This window comes from Cricetulus griseus, chromosome 3, assembly GCF_003668045.3.
Source record: "Cricetulus griseus strain 17A/GY chromosome 3, alternate assembly CriGri-PICRH-1.0, whole genome shotgun sequence".
In the NCBI taxonomy this organism is placed as follows: Eukaryota; Metazoa; Chordata; class Mammalia; order Rodentia; family Cricetidae; genus Cricetulus; species Cricetulus griseus.
In genome coordinates, this window is record NC_048596.1 from 79,560,965 (window position 1) to 79,581,946 (window position 20,982).

Sequence of the window (20,982 nt, forward strand, 5' to 3'; positions counted from 1 at the left end):
ATTGGATAGGTGGGGTATTAGTTGGGGGAAGGGGAGGAGGAGAGGGAGAGGGGACTGGGATTGACATGTAAAACAATCTTGTTTCTAATTTAAATAAAAAAATTTAAAAAGCAGGGACAATAGAAGGACACACACATGCTGACACATATACAGACACACATATATACATACATGCATACACACATACATATGTATACAAAGTGGTAAGTATTTAAGGGAAAACTTTCCCACTGCAAAAATGCTATTTACCATTCCCTATGGAACACTCCTGCCTGAGGGTGCATCATTTAGTCTCTCTGCCCTTCAATTTCCTTGTCTGTAAAGAGTAGAAATGGGAGGGCAGGATAGAGTGAGAAGGGGAGAGAAGACCTGGGGCAAATCCCTTGAGGTCGCCTCAAGGTCAGGAGGTAGAACCCTCATGAAAGGGACCAGTGCCCTTGTCTAAGAGACTCCAGAGGGCTCTATGACCCTTCTGCTAGCAGAGAACACGGCAAGAAGATACTCCCAGGAACAGGAAAGTAGAAAGATACCAAATCTGCCACGCCTTGACCTTGAACATCTCAGCCCCTGGAGATAAATGTTTGTTGTCCAAGGTGTAGAGCCTACAGCTGACTATGATGGTCAAGATATAGTGGCACTGTTTTTCAGCATATTTTAAGACTATTTTTTTAACGTAGAACAAAAATATTAGTTTCCCATTTATGGAAATGAAGCTAAATTTATTTTTTTTTCTTTTCCATGTATCCATATGTGGTGCACATGTCTGTTTACATGTATGCCCGTGCCTATGGAGGCTAATGTTGATGTTGGGAATCTTCATCGCTTACTTTTGTGCCTTATTTGTTGAGGCAGAGTCTCTCAATCAAGCCTAGAGCTCATCAATATGGTTAGCCTCCCTAACTGGCTTGCTCTGGGGAATGCCCTGCCTTTGCCTTCCTGGGTTGGAATTACAGGCAGGCTGCCACATCCACCTGCCATTTACATGGGCTCTGGTTCTCCAGACTCTGGTCTTCATGATTATACAGCAAATGCTCTACCATTGGGCCATTCCCCAGGCCCTAAAACAAGCAAAAAGGATGAAGGCTTATAAAGAAAATTGTGGAACAAATCACAGGGCAGGTGGTATATAGATGTGACAATTCATAGGGCAGGTGGTAGATGTGACAATTCATAGGGCAGGTGGTAGACAGATGTGACATAGACTAGGATAATAGTTTCCAGTTACTACAATTGAGGGAGAAGACAGTTTTAATGAAAGTTTCTCTCAGCTCGTCTTCTGAAGATGTATGCCTACCCCTCCCCACTATTGTCTCCCTTGCTGGGATATGTCTACCCATGCCCACCATTGTCCCCCTTACTGAGTATGTCTACCCATGCCCACCATCGTCTCCCATGCTCAGTATTAACCCCCTTGAATCACCACAGCAGACCTAGCAGCACACAGAATTGAAAGTCCAGAGGAAAGAACTCACAGGTTCTTAAAGGCATCCTCACGAAGGTCCTGGGGTAGCCTCTCTGTGACATCCGGTTGCAGAAAGCTGCCCGAGGAGCCTCTGAGCACCCTGCTCAGGACCTCCACACACTCCAAGGGGTTCAGCACCTGGAAACAGCGCTCCAGAGTGATGAGAAACAGGCTGCGGTTCACACCAGGGCTCTGAAGGGCCTCTTTCCAAATGTCTCCTAAGTTGATGACAGTGTCTTTCAGATCCTGAAGGAAGGAGAGAAATTAGAGTCATTGCAGCTTTGTGGCCAAAGCACATGAGAAAACAACTTGAAGAAGGAAATGTTTATTTGGGATTGGTGCATGGTCACTTGCTTCCCCTGTGCTTAAGCAGAGCATGACCATCGGGGTGGGATCTTGTAGATGGGGTTGCTCACTACATTATTGACACAAACAGGGAAATGGAGGGACCATTCATAATCTTCTAAACCTCTCCCTGTGACCTACTTCCTGCAGTTAGGCTCCATCTCCTAAAGATTACACCACATCTCCCAAAATAGTCCCATCAGCTGGGGACTTATGAGCTTATGGGGCACATTCCATATTCAAACCATTAAAATCACACAAGAGCTGCCTCTTGGCTCAGGGACTCACATACTGCAGCATGAAGAAATTCAGGATCACAGTTCCACATCACGCCACTATGTGGAAACTTCTAGACCTTCCCATCACCTCTAGATCAAAAGCAAGACTTTCACCTGATCTTTCTACACAAGGCAAGGCAGCTTCCTATTCTCTGGGTGGCTTCCCATTCTCTGGATGGACAGCATGAATGTCTCATCTTCACTTTCATTAGCATAGAACTGACTGTGGTGCTTCCTCTGGGGTAACCAAAGGTACCAGGCACCACAGTGGGAGCATTTTCACAATGCATTATATCTTGAGATCTTCAAAGCCAACACTTGTTGAGAGTTCCTGAAGTCACTAGACCTGCTGCCGAGTTCTATTTCTTGATGTATTAAAGAAACACACAATTTACCTCTGTTTGTACTGGCTCTTTCCATGAGTGGTCTTCAAGATAATTGACTTTCTTTGCAATCTTCTGTATTTGTTAGATAGATTTTTTAAAACATCACTCTGAAATAGGCCCATGGCTTCCTCAGGCAGGAACCCATTTTCCAACCTCAGATTCAATCTTTCTAAGATGCATCACTAGAGGTTAACTCTCCAAGACTCCATTTCCTCACCTGAATATTAAAATGCAAGATTATTTCTTAATTTGGTTGCAGGTGCTATGCATGGAATTCAGGAAGCTGTTCATCCCTAGGCCAGATCTCCACCACTTTGCTAAACCTTCAGCCCTTTTTCATGTGTGTGCATGCATGCATGTGTGTGAGTGTAGACAGAGCTTCATTCTGTAATCCAGTGTAGACTGAAACTTTCTAGGTAGCCCAGAATAATGTCAAAATCAATTCCTGCCTCAGCCTCCTGAGTTCTAGGATTGCAGGTATGAGCCAGCAGCCTGTCCCATGGGGAAAAACTGACCCATCGTGTGTGTGTGTGTGTGTGTGTGTGTGTGTGTGTGTGTGTGTGTGTGTATATAGTGTGAGCACTTTTTTGTTGCTTTTTGGTTTGTTTTTTTTTTTTTTTTTTTTTTTTTGGTTTTTTTGAGACAGGACCTCTGGCTGTCCTGGAACTTGCTCTGTAGATCAGACAAGCCTTGAACTCATGGAGCTCATCCTACCTCTGCCTCCCAAGTGCTGTGTGCCCACCACTGCCAGGCAACATTACATTTTAACTCACTGGTCTCTTGCTGGTCAATCCCTTAGAAAAATACCTCATATATAGAAAAGTCTCAATAAACATTATGCAACATAATTCTAATAGATTTTAAGTTGAATCTTTTTTAAAAAACTGAAGTTCATTTCAAAATGAAATCTATCTATACCAAACTAGTGGATGTTGTCTTTTAATAACTAACACTAAAGTAAGAACAGATTAGGAGTTAGGGATATAGCTTGCCCAGCACTCCATGATCACGAACACTACCAAAATAATTAAATAAAAAGTATATAATCATTAAAATGTTTAAATCTTCTTAAAAATATTATGAGTTAAAACTAATAAGAATCTTAACATTTTAGAGCTGAGAGATAGCTCAGAAGTGAAGCAGAGGACCTGAGTTCAATTCCCAGTACCCATGTAGGGCAGCTTACATCTACCAGAACCTCCAGTGAATCCAATGCCCTCATCTGACCTCCATAGCTACCAGACATACATGTGATGCACAGACAGACAAAACTCTCATACACGATAAAATAAAAATAAGTTAATCTTTTTTAAAAAAGAATCTTTCCATACTGGGTTCACATGAGGAAACTGAGTCTATGTAAGGGTTCAACTCCATTTTAGAACAGTAATCTACACCCAACTCTCTCCAATAAATGGACACTAGCCCTCAGCTTTGGAGTCTCAGGGCATTCTGGGGCCTGAGGATCTGCTCATGTCACTAACCTTTTTTTAAAAAAATTATTTATTTATTATGTATAGAACATTCTGCTTCCATGTATATCTGCACACCAGAAGAGGGCACCAGATCTCATAATGAATGGTTGTGAGCCACCATGTGGTTGCTGGGAATTGAACTCAGGACCCCTGGAATAGCAGCCGATGCTCTTAACCTCTGAGCCATCTCTCTAGCCCCGTCACTAACCTTTTTTTACAGTCACTGTTAGCTGTCGCTTGTCTTCATCCTGCACTGTAACTTTAAGGACAGGGGTGTTCCTTTCTATACCCACTGCACAGAGCAATTACCCTCAGACACTTACCAATTCAAACTATTAGAAGAGCCTCAGTATACTTAGTGCCCATAAAACCAGAAAAATGTAACTTGGAGAAACTAAAGAAGAAAGCCAGACCTTAGAGTCCCAAGATGGGGTGCCAGTGAAGAGAGAAAGAAGTCAAGAATGGCTAAGGCCTAGGTAGGCCCAGCAAATACCAAATGCCCCACTCCTCCTCATGAGATGCCTCACCAGGGGGTCCCACTTGTCTTCTAAAAGGCATTTCATGGCAGTTCGGAACTGCTGGGCATCAGTGTCCCTCAGGTCCTCCAGCAGCTTCTGGGGCTGGTACAAATACTGCTCCAGGTGGGTTTCCATGACTGCCTGGGCATGGGAGATTCCCTCAGTGAGAACAGAAGACCAGACAGTGGGTCAGCACCATGGCCAGCAGCCCATCCGGTTTCCCTTGGCTCCCTGCAGAGTTTACCAGCTGGTGAGCAGCCTGTGTGTGGGGATTTTGTGGTGGCAAATGCTGTAAAGTCGGGGATCCCTTACGAAATCCAGATTTCCAACTCCACTCCAGAAATGCAAAGAATGAGAAATGCTGGACATGCTTCCCCCTTCAGGTGACCAGACTGACTTTCCCATTCTGTGACCTCCCTGGTCCCTGTCATAGGCAGCGGGCCTCTGAGGAGAAGCTGAGTGTCCCTGGTTTCTTACCTCTCAAACCCTAGCACTGAGCAAGAAAAAACCCTCGGCAGAATGAATGAACATGTCTGTAGTGCCTTAGCAGGCCACCCACCTCCCCGGAAAACCTCTCCTCTGCTATTTATAGACTTGTTCTCTTCTTTTATTTAGGAGTTCTGGACTTGTTACTACCGCTGTTCCGTTTTGGGAACAGGAATCTCACTATGTAGTCCAGGCTGGCCCTAAATCCACACTCCTCTTGTCTCGGCTTCCGGGATGCTGAGGTTACTGTTGTTTGCCCAACCTCAGTTTCTTAAAGAGGCAGTGTGAAATAATGCTTGTGGGCAAACACTGGGCATAAAAGACAGATAACACAAATGCAAATCCCCATGTTTACAATTATCTGAACTTCAGTTTCATTAGATACTGTATATTTGTGTGTTGTGTTTTGTCTTTTGAGAGGGGTCTCATGTAGCCCAGGCTGGTTTCAAACTCACTGTGCAGCCAAGGATGATTTTGAACTCATGATTCTTCTGCTTCTACCTCCCTAGTGCTGGGGTTGTGGGTATGTGTTAACCATGGCTGTTTCCTGTGATGCTGGGGAATCAAGCCCAGGGCTTTATGCATGCTAGGCAAGCATTCTGTCCACTGAGCTACACCTCTAGTCCAGGGACAGTCTACATTTGTATTTGCTAAGTTGGCAATGCTACCTCTGGGCTTCAGAATTCACATCTGGAAAACAGAGACCATGATAATGCTCACCATGCGGGATGCTGTGAGAATTAAATGTCTACAGTGTTCTCGGTGGTGCCTAGCATAGAAGTAGTGTCCACCGCTCCTCTCTACTCCTGATTCGTTTTTACTTGCTTGATGTCCGTCTCTCCCTCAGAATGGTGGGAGTAATGTCATTCTCCACCTCATTCTCAGTGTCTACACCTATGCCCATCTGCCAAGGGTGTAGAGATGCCAAGTGAAGGTGTGCATGTAGCAGTAATATACCTACCAATATGGGAAACCTTGCTGTCAGAGAGAAAGGGGTCAATCATTACTGCTAATTACATTGCCAGCAGTGATGAAGACAGATGCAATGTGGGTCCAAAAGCCCCTCCAGATGGAGGAGCAAACAGTGAGCAAGTGGCCCTCTGGGTACAGTTCTGCTGTGAATATCTGTTGATATTTATTAAAACGTAAGTTAAATCTGGAAATAACAAAGAACTGTGCTGCTCCTTTATTCATCGGCCTATGATATGACTTCTTTGCTAAAGAGAGTAATGGTGTGTGCGCACTGAAATAACACATCCTCAGTTTTGCATTGGTTCTCAAGGTCCCAACCTAAGCTACCAGCCATACCAAGCCACCCCAGCCATCACCCCCACTGTGCCCTACTGATGCTCTAGCCTAATGCCCACTACTGTCACCCACAATCGCATATATGTTGGATGTGGTTTTTCTCCCAAGGCTCATGCATCAGAAGTTCAGTTCCCAGGAAGGTGACATTAAGAGGTGATGCTACATCTGAGGGGTGGACCCTGGTGTGATAGGGATGCTGCCCTTGAAAGGAACTGAGATAGCTCCCATGAGACACTAGTTAGTTCTTAGGAGAGGATTAAAGTGAGCTGGGCCAAGAATCCTGCAACAGATTCCTGTCTCCCATGTGATCTTTCCCTCTCATAGTTGTGCCCACCATTGTAATGCCATCTACCAAGTTTATACAATCAACTATGTCTTTGCAGGAACCAGCACTATATTGATGGATTGTTAGCCTCTAAAACTATAAAATAAATTAAACTCTTTTTTGAAATATTTATTTTATTCATGTATGTGTGTATAGGTATCTGTATGAGCATATAATCCGTGCTTGCACTAAGATGTAACCAATAGGATAATGCAGAAACGGGCCTCACATACACACCTGCAGGCTGGGGATGGTAAAAGCCAAATTCCGTGAGTTCAGATAAGCAAGGACTCTGTGGGACAGGTCTGCAGTCCACACATGGGAGCTTCAAGCAAAGACAGATGGGAGAAAGTCAATGACCAGGCCCCCTGCAAACATTCCTGCACTGGCTATGTTCCCTGAGGCTCAGAGAGAAGGGTGAAAATGGATCAGGGATGTTGGGAACGTTATGTTAAGTAGAAAGAGGTGCCTTCACCTGGCACAGTGGGAGGAAGTGTGTTCATGAGTGTGTGCACAGGTGTGTATGAAGGGGTATGTGTATGTCTGTGTGTGTATACAAGTGTGTATGTATACAGGTGTATGTGTGTATGGATGTGTACACAGGTGTGTATGTGTGTGTATGCAGGTGTGTAAACAGGTGTGTGGTGTGTGTGTGTGTGTGTGTGTGTGTGTGTGTGTGTGTGTGTGTGTGTGTTCATGTATGTAGATACCTGAAGACAACCTCAAGTATCATTGGGACAAGGTCTCTCATTGGCCAAGAGTTCACTGATTGATTCATTGAGACTGACTGGCCAAGGTGATCCTAAGAATTTCCTGTCTGTAGTGCCTTGGCACTGGGATTCCCAGCATGTGCCACCATGCCCAAAACATTTATGCATGTTCTGGGGGTCAAACTCAGGTTCTCATGCATTTGAGGCAAACACTTTACTGACTGCGCCATCTTCCCAGTCACTACAAACAGCTTTTTTATGATCTCTTTTTTGCTATAGATAATAGATGGATGGATGGATGGATGGACATGTAAGTAAATAAATCAAATTGCAGCCTGAAAGAATATATCTAAAAACCACACACTGGAGTTCTCCTAAGAAGAGGGATGTTTCCTGGGGCCTTTCCTCTTATGATGGCTGTCCCTGCAGGGCCTGAGGCCCCATTTTCTCTTCTTTATGGAATGCATATTAAGATTTAATGTTGACAACTTTCTTCCTGCAACTCTGCCACATCACCCCATCTCTCCAGTCTCTCACACAGGCCAGAGCATTACAGAGCAGAGTAGTAGTAGCAGCAGGCCCTGGAGCCAGGTGCCAGGGTCACACTCCAGCTCTGCCACTCTCCAACTGTGTGACCTCCACTCACCCTCCCCAAACCTCAGTTTCATTATTCTGTCCAAAGGGATAGCAGTGGGCCCCAGCCTGAGGGGCTGTGTTTCTCTTCAGTGAGCACTGGGAATAATGTTGCCTCCTTATAAGGACTTCAGGCATCTTGGTCTTAAGCTGCAGCAATGGAGGAATAGTGTTTGGGGAGCAAGTGTGTAAAACACTGTACGTTGGTTGATGCTCTTTGCAATTAGCATATACTACCTTTCTCAAGTAAGAAACTCCATATGAGAGTTATTAGGACAAAATCCCAGCCCTGCCAATCCCTCGGAGGCAGATTACCTTTCAAACTGTATGAGATCCAGTAATGCTACAGTGGGGACAAAATGAAGAGACAGCTTTAAGCGGAATCATTCCACAGACACCAACCACATCTATATTCTGTTTGAAGGTCTCAGAAGGTACACATGGGACAGACTGGGGACATTACCATTCAGATAGCTTCCCTCTATTATTTCTTCCTAAAAGGCAAAGAGATAAAATCAAGTATAACATTCAAATTTGGCAGCTCCAGTAGAGGGGATTTTGATTAAAATAAAAAAAATGGAATACTCACCGCCATTTTCTGCAACAATGGGTGTAAATCTGTAAGAAAGCCACCGGATATGTGACTAGAACTGAACTGTATGACCTTCATAAAGGCTACCACAGGAGCCCAGCAAAAGCCATATAGCTTCCCATGAGTTGTAATCATTATAATAACTATGCTCATTGTGAGAAAACCTCGATTCCCAGCCCCCACTGACAGCCTTTACACACTGCCACTGGGAGTGTCAGTTTGTCTAACCTATGACTTTGTACAAATAATACACACTAATAAAAAAGAAAACAAACCTTGTATAATAACCCTAAAAGCCCTTCACATACCCACAGACACACATATGCGCGCGCACGCACACACACACACAAATTCATCATGACCTGAACTGACATATCCAGCTACATCCCCTAAAATGTGTTTTTCTCCTCAGGACTTACCCTGCCTGGAGCTTGGGTCTCTCTGACATGCACCTCTGTGGCTCAGAAAGAGGACCAGGAGAAGGGAGAACATTCTAGGTCCCCGAGACATTCTCCTGCAGTTAAGTCAAGCACAGAAATGATTCGGGTTTCTTTTTATTTTTTAAATATATTTAAGAATATTCAAGAGCAAAAAGAACACACAGACCCCAATTCCTTAAAAATATTTTATATAATGTAATGGTTCCAGTGTATGTCTAAGACACATTCATCACTCTCCCAGTGACGTCAACAGATCATTTCTACCCTTACCCTGTTCCACTGCACCCAGAAGAGAGGAGTGCTTCAAAATGCTCGTTCCATATCTTTCACATGAGCTCTGGATCTGAATGCAAGAAATCTTACAATCCAGTAAGAAGACAGGCCAACGGGAAAACAGAGTTGAACTCCTTTGAAATAGATATGAGAATGTCCAACAGGCACACAGAAGATATCACAGCATGTGAGTCACTTTATACAGGGCTCTGCTCAAAACACATCCCATTTGTGGGGTTTTTAATAAGCAGACAGGACAGATGGCTGTTTTCAAAATTTAAATCTATGCATGTCACCTTCCTTCCTAGTATCCCCAGGATAAAACAAAACATGTGAAAAAAACCCTCAAGGAGACCCCACACAGTCACTAAAATGACTAAGAGTGGAAGACTGACAACATCAAATGTTGGTCGTGTTGTGACTGGAAAACTGTTTACCAGAACTTTATAAAATTACACACTTGGTACTCTACGATCAGGAATTTCAGGAGCTGTGGATGTAGCTTAGTTGGTGGAGAGCTTGCCTAATAAACACAAAGCTGCATGTTCAATCCCAAGCACCATAAACTTGGCATTGGAGGTACACACCTATAATCCCAGCACTCGGGAAAGAGAGGCTAGAAAATCAGAAGTGCAAGGTTATCTTCAGGTACTTAGTGAGTTCAAGGGCAGCCTGGGTTACATAGGATCCTGTGCCTAAAAAAAAAAAAAGAAAGAAAGGAAATAAAAAAGAAGAGAGAGAAAAAGGAAGCAAGAAAGAAAGAAAGAAAGAAAGAAAGAAAGAAAGAAAGGAAGGAAGGAAGGAAGGAAGGAAGGAAGGAAGGAAAGGGAAGGGAAGGGAAGGGAAGGGAAGGGAAGGGAAGGAAAGGGAAGGGAAGGAAAGGAAAGGAAAGGAAAGGAAAGGAAAGGAAAGGGGAAATGGCACCTAAATCACAGGTATCTTCCAAGAGAAATGGAAACATGTAGATACAAAGATTGGTTCAACCTTACTTGTAATAGCCAAATCTGGGAATAACCCTAGTGTTCGACGGGTACAAGGTTTAAGACCGCATATCTATTCAATTGAACCAGTGGATCACTACTCAGCAATAAGATAATTAAACCCATCACCTTACGATTAGAAGACTTTTGTGGAATAGAATATTTTTAACCAAGAATAATAAATAGTTGTTTAATATTTGTTTAAATGTGTTACATTTGTTTATGCTGCATTTGTTCAGCTATGTAAAGATGTGTTGCATTTGTTTTACCTTGCCTGCCTAAGGCAACTGATTGGCCTAATAAAATGCTGAGCAGCCAATATCTAGGCAGTAGAGGGATAGGCAGAGCAGGCAGGCAGAGAGGATTAAGTAGGAAAAAGAACCTAGGCTCAAGAGAGAATAAGAGCAAAAGAAAGGGAGACACAGAGGGTCAGCTAGCCAGGGCCCAGACAAACAGACACAGAGAAAGCAGGAAAATGGGGTGGACAGTACATAGATGAGGTAAACAAGCCTTGGAACGGCACATAGATTAATAGAAATGGATTAATTTAAGTTTAAAAAGCTAGCTAGAAACAAGTCTAAGCTAAGGCGGAGCATTCATAACTAGTGATAGGTCTCCGTGTCATGATTTGGGGACTGGTAACCAAAAAAAGACCAACCAAAGTCTGTGACAATGGGGCTTCAAGATATTGACTGCAGGAATCATAAGACTGAGGTCTCAGAGAAAGAATGCAGACAAGCTGAGCCCAGCCCGAAGTCCTGTTACCACCCTGAGTCTCCAGCCCACAGTGCAAGCTGAGGAGGCAGAATGAGAGTTCAGGAAAATCAAGGCATCTTGATTCCAGGGAAGAGCACTTGGAGAGGAGTAAGTTACACAGAGAAAGTTCTGGAGATCCAAGGATGGATTCATTGCCTATTAAAGAGGCCACCTGAGACGAGAGGAATGAAACCACAGAAGGCGGAACTGTCCTTAAGACTCATCCAAGAGCAAGGGAGTTCCCACAGTTAGAGCAGAAAACATTCTGTGTAAACCCAGCACTGGGACAGTTCTCCAGAAGAGCTGCCTCGGGAATGGCCACAGGAGCCTGGGGCCACTGCATGGATCAATACTGTGCTATAGTTACACAAGAGGTAAGGAGGGAGGAGACTGTGTGAAGAACATGAGACTTCATTCCACAGTTTTAACTTCTTATCAGTCCGTATTTCAAAATGTAAAATCATCCTAATTACACAAATGAGGAAAAAGAACAAATGATTAACACATGCAACAAGGATGAGTGAAAGAATCTGGGAGTGGGGCTAGAAAAGGTGGCTCCACAGGTAAGTGTTTGCCACACAAGCATGAGGACCTGAGTTCAGATCCCTAACACCCAAGTAAAAGGCAGATGGTGCATGCCTGTAACCCCAGAACTGGGGAGGGAGAGGCTTGCTGGTCAACAAATCTTTGCTGAACTGTCAAGTTCCAAGTTCAGAGAAAGTGGGAGAGCCTGTGTCAAAAAGTAAGAAGAGTGACTGAGGAAGGTACCTGCTGTCACCTTCTGGCCACTACACACATGTGCCATTCACCATTAACATGCACACTTTCATGGGCATGCACCATTCACAAAAATAGGATATATTGTACAGTTCCATTGTGAAACTCCAAGACAGTTAAAAATCATCTACTGTGACAAAGTCGGGAGTCACCTGGGACACTGCGAGGGCATGGTGGGAAGCCTTACCGGAAAAGAGCACAGTAGAATGTTAAGGAGGAGGGTAAAATTTATTTATTTATTTATTTATTTATTTATTTATTTATTTATTTCCTTATGTTTAGTGTATACGAGTGCTTGCCTGCATTTATGAGTATGCAGTACCTGCAGAGGCCAGGAGAGGGCATCAGATTCTCCTGGAACTAGAGTTACAAACAGATGGGAGCTGGGAATCAAGTGGCGTCCTCTGGAAGAACAGTTTGTTCTCTTTCCTGCTAAGTCATCGCTCCAATCCCAATGACAAGAATTTCTATATCTTGATTGCAGTGGGTATCACATAGAAGTCACACTTACTAAATCTCACTGGAATGTGTGTTTTAAATGGGTGGATATTAACTGCATATAAGTCATACCTCCCAAAAGTTGCAATCAAAAGAGAAAAGGACTCCATGGGCTAGAGAGTCACACAGTCTAATTTCTGTCCCACCTCTGCCCACTCACTAGCTGTGTGATGTCAGGCAACTTGCTTCACTTACCTGTACTTCAAGTTTCTCTGTATTTCAATTTAAAATGGGGGTAGATAGTGGCGCTGCCCAAGATTTGCATCCTGTTGCAAATACTGATCAAAACCAACTTGGAGAGGAAGGAGTTTATTTGGCTCCCAGCTTACAATCCATCATCCAGGGAAGCCAAGGTGGGAACCTAGAGGCAGGAGCTGATGCAGAGGCAACCTGCTTTCTTATACAACCCAGGACCACCAGCCCACGGACAGCACCACCCACAGTGAGCTGGGCCCTCCTATATCATTAGCCAATAAAATGTCCCATGGACATGCCTACAGACCAAGCTAAAGGAGGCAATTCCTCAGTTGAGGTTCCCTCTTCCCAGGTGACTCTAGTTTGTGTTGGGTTGAGAAAACTAACCAGCACAGTACCCACCTTATACTGTCTTTTGAGAAGTAAATTAGGTACTTTGAATGGAGCTTTGCTCAGAACAAGTTCTGAGTGTGAATTTTTAATAAGCCAAGAGGTCAGATTGCAGTTTTCAAAGTTTCAGTCTATGCCTGCCATTGTCACTTACTCTTTTTTACCCCCTTGGATAAAAGCCTTTAGTGGTTGTACCACCTACTTCTTTGTGCCTCACTCCCCGAGGCTCCTGCTCAGGGCTTCTTTCTATCTCTCCAAGATGTCATATTTCCCAGGTCAAGGTCCTCTGAGAAGATTTCTCCTCCCTTTTGGCCTGGCTAACCCAAATCATTACAAATCCCAAGTCTTCCATGCAGCCCTCCATGAATTCTCCAAGACAAGACAAACAGAGAACACCAATACTTCTCTTTTAGAGCATCAGGCACGGCTAAGGTACATATTTATGTTTGTGTAATTATTTCATGCATTCACTTATCAAATGTTTATTGAGCATCACTGCAGGCCAGGCATTATCTACACTCTAAGGATGCAGCAGTTTGCAGAGTCATGTCCCTGCTGATGTGTTGGGGAGTTAGGAAGAAAATAAATAGGCAATCTCGTAACTCTGCTTGTGTCAGGAAGTGATGGATGCTACCAAGGAAAAAGAAGCAGTGGAGGAGTGGAAGCCATGGTCCAATGTGCAGGGAAGGTCTGAGGACAGGAAGGAATGAATTACAGGGATATCTAGGGAAAGAACATTTCAGAAAGAAAAAAGGAGCATGATTTGTTTACATGTTCTCCCATAAAACCACACAAGGATAAAAAAGAAAGGTGATGAAGTTGGGAGAAGCTGGCCTCTTCGATAAGGACTTACACTTGGCTTTGAAGCAGAGTGGAGCCACTGAGGGGGGATGCAGGGGTGTTAGCACATGAACATCTTTCTTTGGCTTTGTTGTTGTTGTTGTTGTTGTTGTTGTTTTTGTTTTGTTTGTTTGTTTGTTTGTTTTTTCGAGACAGGGTTTCTCTGTGACTTTGGAGGCTGCCCTGGAACTAGCTCTTGTAGACCAGGCTGGTCTCGAACTCACAGAGATCCAGCTGCCTCTGCCTCCTGAGTGCTGGGATTAAAGGCGTGTGCCACCAACGCCCGGCTTTGGCTTTTATTTTAACTGGACCCTGGATATGTGGAACTCCTTGGATGGGACAGTGACTGTATCCGGGAGACCAGCCTTGATGAGAGATGTGCGGAGGCCTCAGTCCCAGGCAGTGAGGATGAGGCTACTTGCCTGGTTCCAGAGGAATTCAAAGGTGAAGACAACACAGGATAAAAAAAGAGAAGCCACAGATGGTAACAAGGGTTTGGGTTCAAGCAGGTAAAAGAGCAGGAGCTTGGGGAAAGCACCCAAGCACCAACATGTGGAAGAGTCGCTGAAGCCCCATTTGGACATTCTGATTTTAAGGCCTATTGGATATGTGGTATGGATGCCAGTGGGAAAAGCAGGATTTGAGTCTTAGTTCAAGGGAGCAGCTCAGACCAAGGCTATCCATACATGGGAACCAGCATATTTTTAAACTCAAGAACTAGTTGAGATCACAGAGAAACAAGCATGGAAAGAAAGGAGATTTTTAAGGAATGACCCATAGTGAGGCCAGAGGAAGGTGAGACTCTGTCGTCATCAAGATGTCAGGTTGCCCAGGTACCAAGAGCAAAATTGCCAGGCGTGGTGGCACACGCCTTTAATCCCAGCACTTGGGAGGCAGAGTCAGGTGGATCTCTGTGAGTTCAAGGCCAGTCTGGTCTCCAGAGCAAGTGCCAGGATAGGCTCCAAAGCTACACAGAGAAACCCTGTCTCGAAAAACCAAAAGAAAAAAAAAAAAAAGAGCAAAATCAAGATTGGACAACTGTCAGAACAAACAACCTAACTCCTTCAGCAAATCAAAGTGGAAGGGGTTGACTTAGACCCAGCCATCACTTGTATGTGCTTAATTTGACTTCTGATTCAAATATAACATTAAGAAAATAATTAGGGACCCCCTCCCCTGGGTTCCATAGCCCAGGTCATAACTTTGGAAAAGACTTTGGCTTTCTCAGAAGCCAGGTAGGATCTAGGTATCCCAAGTAAGATGCTGCCCACCACCCACTAACACTTCTTAAAGCCTGCCCAGTAACCCCAGACTACATCCCCTCCCCTGGGATCCATATCCTGGCCTACAACTTTGGAAGAAGACTTCAGCTTTACCAGAAGCCAATCTGGATCTAGGGACTCAGGCTCCCAAAACCCCAGTGGAGACACCCTACTGGACCTGAAAACTTTCTAGTCACCAGAACCCTTGGCCACTTAGGCCAGAAGACCAGAGAGGAAGGAGAAACTAAGGAACAAAACACCCATCTAACAGAGACAACACAGGAACCAACACCTAGACTCTATAGTCATAACAAATCCAGATGCCTAAATGCCAGTGTAAGAACACAATAAAAACAGAAATGGAAATATGGCACCACTAGAACAAAGCTAACCAATGACAGCAGGGCCTGAACAACCCAAGGCATCTGGAGCATGGGAAAATAACCTTAAAATAACTTTATGAAGATGTTAGAGGCTTTTAAAGAAGAAATGGGAAAAAATCCCTTAAAGGAATTGAGGAAAAGACAAACAAAAAATGGATGAAATCAATAAAACCCTAAAAGAAAGCCAAGAAAAAACAAACAGGTGAAGAAAACAGTTCAAGATCTGAAAATGGAAACAGAAGCAATAAAAAAAACCACAAACAGAGGTAATCTTGGACATGGAAAATCTGGTAATCAAACAGGAACTACAGATACAAGCATCACCAACAGAATACAAGAGATGGAAGAGAGAATCTCAGTCATTGAAAATACAATAAGAGAAACAGATTTATCTGTCAAAGAAATTGTTAAATCTAAAAAATTCTTAACACAAAACATCCAGGAAATCTGGGACATGAAGAAAAGACCAAACCTAAGAATAATAGGAATTGAAGAAGGAGAAGAATCTCAGCTGAAAAACCCAGGAAACATACTTAACAAAAATCTTAGAAGAAATTTTTCTCAACTCAAAGAAGGACATGCCTATAAATGTACAAGAAGTTTACAGACACCAAATAGATTGGAAAAGAAATGTCAGAAAATTATGCCACATAATAATCAAAATGCCAAATATACAGAACAAAGAAAGAATATTAAAATCGGCAAGGGATAAGGGGTCAAATAACATATAAAGGCAGACCTATTAGAATTACACCTGACTTCTCAACAAAGACCCTAAAATCCAGAAGGGTCTGGACTGATGTCTTGCAGACTCTAAGAGACCACAGATGCCAGCCTAGACTACTATACCCAGCAAAACTTTCAATCACCATAAATGGAGAAAACAATTTATTTCATTACAAAGTCAAATTTAAACTATCTATCCACAAATCTAGCCCTGCAGAAGGTACTAGAAGGAAAACTCCAACCCAAGAATTTAACTACAGCCATGAAAACACAGGCAATAGATAATCTCACACCAACAAAACCTCAGAAGGGAAATACAAACACACACACTATCACCACCAACAACAGCAAAATAACAAGTATTAACAATCATTGGTCATTAATATTCCTCAATATTAATGTGTAGGTGGAGTTTCTCCATGTCCCAGCAGCTGTTCCCAAATAATGACACAGAGACTTAATATTAATTATAAAAGCTCAGCCAGTATGCTAAACTTGTTTTTAGCTAACTTTTACAACTTAAATTAACCCATTTCTATTCATCTATGTGCTGCCCTGAGGCTAATTTACCTCATCTATGAACTTCCCATGTTGCTTCTTTTGACTTCCTCAGACTCCACCTTTCTCCTTCCCAGCATTCTCTCTGCCCTAAACATCCTGCCTAGCTACTGGACAAACAACTTTTTATTAACAATGAGAGCAACACATTTTCATAGTGTACAGAAGGATTATTCCACAGCATCAATGGACTCAATTTGCACAGAGACCCCAAAAATTCTACTAGGGCTGAAAAGTTTCTGTAAGGCAAAGGACACTGTCAATAGGATAAAACAGCAGCCTACAGAATGAAAAAAAGAGCTTCAAAACCCCACATCTGACAGAGGGTTGATTTCCAAAATATATAAAGAACTCAAGAAATTAGACATCAAAAAATAATCAAATAATCCAGTTTAAGAATGGGGTAAAGATGTAAATAGAATTTTCAATAGAAGAATCTCAAATATCTAAGAAACATTTAAGAAATGTACACCATCCTCAGCCATCAGGAAAATGCAAATCAAAATGACTCTGAGATTCCACCTTATGCCTGTCAAAGTGGCTAAGTTCAAAAACACAATTGACCAGCTCATGCTGGAGAGGATGTAGAGTAAGGAAAACATTCTTTTGTTCCTGGTGGGAGTGCAAACTTGTACAGCCACTTTGGAAATCATTATAGCGGTTTCTCAGAAAACTAGGAGTCAACCTACTACAAGATCCAGCTATACCTATACCACTCTTGGGCATGTGCCCAAAGGATGCTCAATCATACCACAAGGACGCTTGCTCAACTATGTTCACAACAGCTTTATTTGTAGTAGCCAGAACCTGGAAACAACCTTGATGCCCCTTAACTGAAGAATGGATAAAGAATATATGGTACATTGACACAATGGAGTATTACTCAGCAGTTAAAAAAAAATGATCAATGTCCCCCGGAAGTTTGTGTTAAAGGCTTGGTCCCCAGGATGGCATTCTTGAGAGGTGATGGAGAACCTTTGAGAGGTGACATTTTGTGGAAGGTCCTTGGGTCAGAGGAGTCTGTGCTTTTTCTCTTCTGCTTTCTAGCAGAAGGGTGAGCAGTTATTTCACTGCAGATGTTCGTTCACCTGTCATGGGGGACCTTTTCTCTTCACAAACTGATTGACTCGGGTGTCTGAGAATATTGATGATGACACACAAATGCTTGTTTGAATGTTTAAAAAACAGAATAAGGATAATATTTCTGACAATATAAACATTCAACATACAAAATTTACATTTTTGCACCCATTCTTACACATGCAAAATCAATACTTAAGTGGAATGTTAAAAGTATTTACTGTGAGACATTGTGTCTGCAACAGGAACCTCATACAACACATGTTTGCCAGATCTGATTGTGAGTGGCCACACAGCAGAACTGACCTGTAGTGTCTGGGTTATGTAAGCATGCACAATGTGTTTTACAAACCGTGATCCCCAGTGATGGAAAAACCAGGCACCATTTCTGCCATTGTATAACGCATGCTCTCATTTCTTCAGGTGAACGCCTGAAATTTTCTCCATCTCAACTTCTTTTAAACACAATAGTAGGAGCTGTTTTGTTTGGGTTTTTCGTTTTGTGTTTGTTTGTTTTGTTTTGTTTTTAAGTAAAAGGGTTGTTGGACAGATGTGGAGGAAGCAAGAAAGAGAACTGAGAGGCGTGGCCACAGGGCTGAGGAGACCTCAGGTAAGAAAGGTGGCCAAGAGGAAGCACAAACAAGATGCTCAGAGGGCAAGCAGGATGAAGACAGGAAATTGCACTCTGATCCTGCTGACTCCCAGGCAGGCCACACCCCAAAGAGGAGATAATGTGACAGGTGAGTGAGGACTGAAAAAAACTAGAGAAGACTAACATAAAAGAAGCCAGTTTGCAGAGGAAGACTTCCTCATCCTGGCCTCATCTGATGAACATAGCATGTGTGAAAGAAAGCCAGGCACCATGGAGAAGGGAGATACTAGAGACCACAGCATGGCCCTGAGTATTTTGAGCTCTTTCCTCCACTCACTAGCCCACTTCCATCCTCAGGAGAGCTGTCCCTTCGTGATAAACTATTTGCAACTTAAAAGCACAATTTTCTCCATCTCTCCTTTTGGTGGCTCCCCTTTTCTATATGTTTTTCTCTTAAACTGAAATATAATTGTTTTTTTACCTTCCTTCTAAATCCATTTATAAATTGTTTTATTTATGAGACTAAGAGCCTTGAAAGGGAACTTCTCTCGGTTTTCCAGTAACGAGGTAACAACAGCATCTCTTTCGGTATTAGAATGAACTTCTGGTGGTAAAGAAAACCCCATGATGGGTTTCTAGAAATTACAGGCACCCCAGCATTTCGTAGTCCAACTCTCATCAGCATTGCCTAACTGATTACATCAATGGATTGGTGGTTTTGTTCCTCTGGTAACCTCCTCAGTAAACATCAAAAAACCAAATGTACTCATTTAACTTTCCAGAGTAAACACAGACCATGACACTTTCAAAACCCCCAGGCACCAAAACCCTGCATTCTAACAGGATCTGAACAAACCAGAGCCCACAGCATTCTAGGGCATTCTGCCCAACAGCTGCTCCTGGGAGCTGCTATGTGTGGCTCTAACAACAACTTCCTGGGTCTGGGTGGTTGGGAACCTTTGCCTCCTTCCCTTTTCTCCTTGGTCACATGCCCTGGGCCATCAGCCTCATTTACAGTCCTCCGATTTCCCAGACAATGAGGCTTCTTGTGCCTGGCTATACTGATCCTATTACCTCTGTGAGAGGTTTACAATAATGAAATAAACACTGCTCTTTCTGGGGACTGAATGTCTTCAGTCCAGTGAAACCCCAGCCCACAGACAATTGGGGATTTGGTTTTAATTAAAAGCCATTTGGGGTACTCTCTTATAGAAGGCTGGTCAAAAGGACCTTAGAGCTCCTCAGGATAGATTGCTCGAGGGAGTGGTCAGCTGTCCTGCAGACTGTAACAGAGGGGCTCCCAACTTAACATCTCAAAGCCTACATGTCACAAATGAGCCAGAAACCAACTGTTCAGCCTATGGACCAGACATCTACCAACAGTTTACCACTGTTGTAAGGCAGCTCCATTTAAAGTCTGGGGCATGAGCACCACATATGGGCCCGTGGACACTAACTGGAAGAGCGCGCATGCGCACGCGCACGCGCACGCGCACACGCACACACACACACACACACACACACACACACACACACACACACACACCACACACACACAAATAAATGAAAAGCTATTTTTTCATAGTTGACTGTGATGGCATGTGCCTGTAATCCAATCCTAGTACGCTGGAAGGTGTTAGAGTAAGGAGGATCACTGCCAGTTCAAGGCCAGCCTGGTGTATGTATAGAATTCCAGGATACCCTAGGCTACCTGGTGAAGCCCTTTCTCAAAAACAAAAGCAAAACAAGAAAAGGCATTTCATGGCTAAGGCAAAAGAAAACCCACCCAAGTTAAGTGAACTCGAATTTTACTTCAGTGCATCATTTTGGGACCCCTAGTTTAGGACAACAAAAGTTGGGGGGAAGAAGGCGAGTTTGTAGGGAGAGGTACAGAGGCTTAAGTACCTATCCACAGCCAGGTGGTGGTGCACACCTTTAATCCTAGCACTTGAGAGACAGAAGTGGGTAGATCTCTGTGAGTTCAAGGCTAGCCTGGTCTACAAAATGAGTTCCAGGACAGCCAGAGAAACCCTGTTTCAAAAAACCAAAACAACAAAAGGGGACTGATAATATTCCCCTCTACCCAGAACATAAACTCTCAGCCATGTCTGCATTGATCATGATTAAGAGTCTGGCTTCCAAGATGCAATGAAGAAGAGAAGAGACAGGACTTCCTGGGTGGTCTCCTCAGCAGGTATCCTCCATACTGGGTCCCTCCCTGCATACTTTACCAGCCCCAAGTTTGCCCTGCTGTGTTTCACAGATGAGTTCATACACTGGAAAAGCTCACACAGCAAGCAAATGGCAATGTGTGCTCTAAAACACAGCTGCAGGACCCCAAAGATTCATGGTCCTCTGAAACACTGAATGAGGCCAGCCTGTGCATGCATACCACACTAAATTCTTGCAGAAACTTTGAGGCAAATGCTTCCATTGTTCCTACTTCACAAATGAGAATGGCATTCCACAGGCGCCAAGTGAGCAGATCAAGGCCTTGCAGCTACTAGGTGGCACAGCCAGGTCTGGAATAAGGGATTGCAAATGTCACACATGCTCAGCAGTCCCAAATTCCAAACCTGGGGACCCAGCAGCAACCCAGGATAGAATCACAGCTTTAACTTGGACCACCAGTTTCTAGCTGTGTGTTATTGAGAAAAATTCCTTAACCTCTCTGGCCTTTTGCATCTTTATATATAGGGGTGGCATGTAAACAT

At 43.4% G+C, this 20,982-nt stretch overlaps 1 protein-coding gene across 1 annotated transcript in view; it reads right to left on the minus strand.

The window, feature by feature from the left end:
• Positions 1-9,028, minus strand: part of Otoa (otoancorin) — a 71,711-nt gene extending 62,683 nt beyond the window's left edge. Inside the window, exons 1-7 of the mRNA XM_027410351.2 lie at positions 8,938-9,028; positions 8,516-8,544; positions 8,390-8,420; positions 8,242-8,269; positions 6,821-6,908; positions 4,474-4,605; positions 1,473-1,708 (exon numbers count right to left, since the gene is read on the minus strand). Coding sequence (XP_027266152.1) covers positions 1,473-1,708; positions 4,474-4,605; positions 6,821-6,908; positions 8,242-8,269; positions 8,390-8,420; positions 8,516-8,544; positions 8,938-9,028 — 635 coding nt within the window. The remainder of the gene's footprint in view (positions 1-1,472; positions 1,709-4,473; positions 4,606-6,820; positions 6,909-8,241; positions 8,270-8,389; positions 8,421-8,515; positions 8,545-8,937) is intronic.
• Between the last annotated feature and the right edge of the window lie 11,954 nt (positions 9,029-20,982).